Below are 6000 nucleotides of genomic sequence, written 5' to 3'. Positions count from 1 at the left end.
TTTTAATTTTTAATATTTAATTTTTTTTATTTGCATAGATTATTATGAATTTATTTAATTTAATTCCTGCATAAGTTTTTTATTTTTTAATGTAAAAAACACATCAAAATAATTGGCATATCTAATTGTTTTTAGAACAAATATATGACATTGACAAAACACATGTTAAATAGCTAGTTAACATGTGTTGAGCGTGCGTACGCATAAAATGAACCTTCTTCATTTTTTCTTTTTATTATTATTATATCCACAGTTTAGAGATCATCACCGTGCCAGTACATGTTAATTATACAAAATTATACCATAAGTCATTTATCTTAGTTTTTTTTTTTACCATTCCTATTGAATTTTTCCTGTTGAGAATTCTAGGGTTATTTTTAAGTACATAATTCAAGATTCTTGATAATTTTGTCACTTATTCTGACATGTAAATTTAAATCATAGTATTGCTTGTTAATCATCATTATTATATAGTTTGACAATACCGTGAAGGATAAGGGAATCCGTTGTCTTTTCTTCGCAATTTTATTTCTCTCCCAGTAAAGTTGGATTTTTTTTCCCAAATGGGGTAATTTTTATATTAAAATAAGATAATTTCAAATTTATTTATCAAACTTTTTTTTTTCTTTTTTCACATGGGACTTCGCCATCCAAGTAATTTTTCTCAATTAACCACAAATAAAATATCAAAAAGATAAACATCTCCTAGAATAATTAAAGAGATAGAAGATTATAATTTATTTTTGACAATTCAGGTTGTTGGTAGAATTGCTAGATGACAACAGTAGTGTAGTCAACTATAGGCAACAATAACAATGCTATAAAGAGGTTTCATCAACGCATAGCATGTAATTAGTAGCTGTAGCGACATCTCCCTTCCTTTTGTAGGGGAACGGGAAACGCCAGGGGAGACGACGGGCCAGCCCTGTTTTGATCTGAAGAGCCCGTCGGCTGATCCACTGATCGGTTGTCATTCATGTTGCTGGTAGAAATTAAAAAAACTGGCATTAATGAATTGACCAATCCATCACCAAAATTTTTCAGAAAATATACTAGAAAGAAATTACAAATTTTGCAATGCAGCTTAAACTAGACTAAATAAAGAACATGAAGATCCTTTAATCTTCCAAGTTGCAGGCAACCAATTCCAGAATCTTCAAAAAATGTGCTTTTGGGAGCCTCAAAGTATCAAGAGCAGAATGGCCACCTGGCTGACTTCTGGTAACTTCAAAGCTGAACTCTATGCAGTGCTCGGTTGATTGGTTCTTGAAAATACTGAAGCGAGATGAAAATTGCTTCCTGTTGAAAAGATACATGATTTAATCAGATCACACGTTTCAGTTGATAGATAGCTATCTTGGTACATAGACGAGAAGCCAATCAAAGAGTAACACCTCAGTTCGAATAGTCCGACTTCCTTGATGGGGGCATGTATTCAGGTACGAATCAAATACCTCACGGACATTTTTACCCTTAAAGAAGAAGAAAAGCCAAAACCAGCATTCAATTAGGTAATTCTCAAACAAAAATACGCTGAATCAACCGTAGGTTAGCAACTAACAGCTTGGGCATGTGCCATCAAACAGGTTTGAATCAAGTGTAAGCAGCATATATATGAGAAGTGTTGTGTCCCTCCACACACCCCAGAAAAAAAGAAAAAGAACAAAATGATAGCTTTTTCAACAATGGCAATGGATGATTCAATAGAGCAATACCTTTAAGTTACTGTCTTCTTCAATACTCTCTTCCAATCCAGCAAGCCCGCCAAAAGCAATCAAGAGATGCCTAACGAATTGAACATAAAATAAAATTATCTATGGATCACGATTAAATAAAATGCATAGATGTCACTACTTTATACCAACATACAGCAGAACTAAAACGAACATGCCTCAAGCAGATTACAATCCACCAAAGGCACTGCATGCTTATCACTTGCCAAACTAAAAAATTCGGTAGCCTCTCAAAGTGAATTCACATTCTATTATTTTATTAAAAAGTTAATTGCCTTATGTTCAATATAAAGGAATCCTTCAGTCAAAATCCCATATCACAACTTAAATGCAGAGGTTGCTATGAAAACAATTAAATGGGAGAATTCCAAGAACTTCTTGGAACCAAAGAGGAAGTCACATTATATTTATGCAACCCTCATATGCACCTGCATAGACTGTGCCATTTCATATTTTCTTATTGTATAAATATTTCTCCAAAAAAGGGGGAAAACACTGCTTAATTGACCTCAAAAAACTTCTGAATAGGACATGTGCATGTGCGCCAATCAGTACTTAAAGATTGCCTCCAAAGGCATTCTGAGTTATCTGAAAATCTTTCAAAGCTGCTGCCTATACAAAAATCACAAATCAGCCTACTATCTTGAGCACTTGAAACCAATGCCATCATACAATTCCGAGTGTTGGCCATTAAACATGTTAATTCATAGCAACAAAACAGTCCAATCATTCCACAAGACAAATAGTTTATTTGAGAATCACATCTCTTATTCTTTACTATTCAGCTTACCCTGTTTGATAACAGTAAGTCTATTAGGCAGCAACGTTATCGTGTTGCCATTTCTAATTTATACCGGGGGCATTTTTATTATCATATTGGAAAGAGAAAGGAAAAGGCTCTCCAAAAGCAACAAGCTAAACGCACATAGAACAGAGATCTCCTCGTCACTAGGAAGCAATCAACAGATAAAGTTAACCAGATGATAATGTAGAACAAGAGCATACCTGAATGCAGGTAAAGAAAGCTCTGATGAGTTAATAATGAGACCATGCTCTGAGGTACCAATCAAATGGTCATAGCCACCCTGTGATTGACATTATAGAAGTTGATAAAAGCCTTCAATTAATGGAAAAAATATTGTGCGGTTATATCAAAGGAACACAGAAAAAAAATTTAAATTATCACTACCTTGTATGGACAGTCCTTGAATACTGAGCTGATATTAGAAGCATATCGCACTCTATACCCCCAATACAATCCTGCTTCCTCCCTCGGCTTCAATAATGAGACAACCTGGCGTGGTGAATCTAGATAAATGCAATATAAAATTGAGAACTGTAACAAAGTTAATGTTAACAGCAAACCTATGCTTAAAATGGGTAAATGGTAATTCCTGGAATCATTATAAGAACGAAGAACCAAGAGAAAGAAAAAAGATAGGATTTTCAATGAAATGGGCTTAATTATAGAAATAAAAAAGGATATCGTATCAACTGCAATTAATTTTATCTTTGATGCTCAAAACATCAGTCAAATAAATTAAAAATCATAAATAATTTCTCTACTCATTTCTTCACAAAAATCCCTAAACAAGGACAAGAAAACTACTCAGCCAAGCTTCAAAACTTTATAGCAAAGGGAAAAGGAGACAGAAATTCATTTACCGGAATCCAAATTGCGGTTGGTTCCCATAGCCACAGTTACTCTTATTCCAGGTTCAAGCACTTGATTTATGGAAACATTCTGCATGATTCGGCTCAAATGCATAAGATATGAAACTTACCATGCATTACTTGCCTATCTAGACTTCAAAAGGAAAGCATTAAAATGAGTATGAAATAAGATTAATGAATTAACCATAGACACCACAAAGAATCGAGCAAGGCATTGGAAAGAAAGAAAGGAATCATTCTTTCAGATAAGTTTGTGCTTTATCATGACACAACATCAAACAGACACTGAAAATAAAATCTAAATGGAGAAAATGGAAACATCACACAAAGAAACATAAGAAGGTACATTTAATGAAAGAAGGTAATGCTAGGTATTGAATGATGATATAAAAATAAATAGCCATAGGGGATTCATAATGTAGACCCTCGCTACTCAGATTAGTTCTTAGAAACTGCAGTCAAGATGAAAAGTGATGAAAGATCGACTTTCTAGTAATAAAATCCTCTTCGAGCAAAATAGTGTTCCATTTTCAAATTAAAACAAAGCAAGAGCGTTAAAAAGTGCTCAATCATCCAGAAGTCGGTCACAAATTTTCTTATCAAGATCAAGTAACTTGATTATAATAGAAAGAAGATTGTTAACAAGAAACTATACAACTCTGAAAATGTGAATGATAGCAATCAATAGAATGCATTAGTTGTTGGTCCTTGACAATTTTTTTGTTCATTCAAAAAGATGAAAAAGCAGTGAAAGGCATGGATTAGCCTGCAGCATTACTTCAATGGAACATTACCTTACTTAATCCCACGTCAACTAGTGTTTCCCCAGAATTTGGAACCTTTTCATTTAGGGTGACACCTACAACGTTATTGCAACATGTGTCAAAAGCCGGCTGTAAACAGAGGTTGTGAATATAAAAGTGCAGAGATAAAGTTAATACTTTTTTTAAGAAAATAATAATAATAGGAGATCAAACACAATTTGAATACAAAAATAAGGGAAAAGAAGTATCAAATGGAAACCCTTGCAGATAATAGGAGGAGGAAAATGGGGAAAACTTACCTTCCCGGAATGGAGCCCACTCATGCTTGCGCAGATGGTGTGGAGCATCAAGCGGGGGCAACATTCCCTTTGAAAACAGAAGAACAGTGGTACAGACAACATTAGTTGAGCAACCAACAAAGGAAGAACAATAGACGCATGAAACAAACAGAATTCAATGATAGATTGGTCTCTCACTCACCACAAATCTTAAGTTGCAGTGCTTTGGGAAAAGAGCTTTTCTTAAATACTGTGGAGTCTCTAAATACCGCAAGATCCTTACGAAAAAAGCCGCACCGCTCTCATTCTCGTCCGAATAATTGTCTGTCGTTAAAGTACGATCCTCTTTCTCGTAACTACTCTTATTATCAAACACCACCACCTGTTTATACAATAACTATAAATTGATTTTCCCAACAAGGAACCGATAATTATTAAGCATTTCTGTAGCGTAAGCATTGTTTCTCAAATATTATACTTTATTATACCCTAATTTTATCAATAGTGAAAATAAAGATAGAAACCTCATCAATTCGAAAAATAGTCGCGGCACGAGCAATTTGACCGGCCAACTGGAAAATGAAAACAGAAAATCAAAGACGAAGACGACAACAGGAATAATAAAGATAACAGAATAAAAAACAACTGAATAACTGACTACTCGACTGTAATTTCTTTTAAAAATAGAAATACTAAATAGAGAGGGTGGAGTACTCGAGTGGCGAGTTCGAGAGATTGAGCGTTATTGATGATGGAACCAGAAATGGCTACGCTGACTGTAGGTATTTCCTTCGCTTTGATTACTTCTTTGTCACTCACATTTCTTTCTTTATTTTTCTTCTTCTTCTTCTTCTTGTGAGAATCGCCATTAGTGAGCTCGAGCTCGTTTTCTGCTCTGTCGTCTTCAACTCTCTCTGCGTCCGTTTCGGCTTCCGCTTTCTTCTGCTTCTTCCCCATTTTAGTTTCGTTGGGGTTTATCGAGGCGCGTTTGACAAGGGTTTACTCAGAGGTTGGGGCTCCTTTTACTTTCTTGTGGTTTTCTGGTTTGTTGAAAGCTAGTTTAACTATAGCGTGTTTGGGGAATTGGGGGTGGCAATTGCAAACTCTACACGAGGTGCTCAAACTTTTCACCTTTTAAATCATAAGCTTCAAGAATACTATTTCTACCACTTAATAATTGTTTTTATTGATTTTTACTTTAAAATTTTTAAAACTCTCAATTAATGATTTTTGTTAAATAACTCTAAGAAAATTTATAATTAAGAGAATAAAATAGTTTGAAAAAAAATTATATAAAATTAATATTACTTCAATAGTTTAAAGATAAATGTTTTTCTATTATTTTATTGATTTAAAATGTGTGGGGTTTACCGTAAGGTTGGTACTGTTCACGCATGCAAAACATTTTCAATAATTAATTTTGATCTTGAAAAATTATTTTGTGCAATTTGATGATAATTAAAAGTTAATTGCAGTTGAATTCTTAGACAATGATGAAGTTAAAATAAAAAAGATCAAAATAAAGAATGAGTCAAATATAAGTCGTGTGTT

The 6000-nt window shown here is 33.9% G+C and overlaps 1 protein-coding gene across 4 annotated transcripts; it reads right to left on the bottom strand.

The window, feature by feature from the left end:
- Positions 1–711: 711 nt before the first annotated feature.
- On the bottom strand, positions 712–5564 carry LOC105126798 (putative methyltransferase C9orf114). 4 transcript variants are annotated; one of them, XR_842498.1, is made up of 13 exons: positions 5164–5564; positions 4974–5021; positions 4652–4831; positions 4471–4537; positions 4202–4266; positions 3399–3477; positions 2923–3041; positions 2739–2818; positions 1716–1785; positions 1395–1472; positions 1208–1299; positions 919–982; positions 712–885 (listed from the first exon to the last, which is right to left on the bottom strand). XR_842498.1 is itself a non-coding variant. In XM_011027795.1 (12 exons), the coding sequence occupies exons 1-11, from the start codon at positions 5404–5406 to the stop codon at positions 1228–1230; spliced, it is 1101 nt and encodes a 366-aa protein (XP_011026097.1). In that variant the 5' UTR covers positions 5407–5564; the 3' UTR covers positions 712–982; positions 1208–1227. The 4 variants fall into 4 exon arrangements, 3 of the variants coding, with proteins under 3 accessions (XP_011026097.1, XP_011026090.1, XP_011026108.1); XM_011027795.1 differs by having other exon boundaries at positions 712–982; XM_011027788.1 differs by lacking the exons at positions 712–885; positions 919–982 and having other exon boundaries at positions 984–1299.
- Between the last annotated feature and the right edge of the window lie 436 nt (positions 5565–6000).

Source organism: Populus euphratica, unplaced genomic scaffold (genome assembly GCF_000495115.2).
Source record: "Populus euphratica unplaced genomic scaffold, PopEup_1.0 scaffold1.1, whole genome shotgun sequence".
Classification (NCBI taxonomy): Eukaryota; Viridiplantae; Streptophyta; class Magnoliopsida; order Malpighiales; family Salicaceae; genus Populus; species Populus euphratica.
This window is presented reverse-complemented; position numbering and strand designations above follow the sequence as displayed.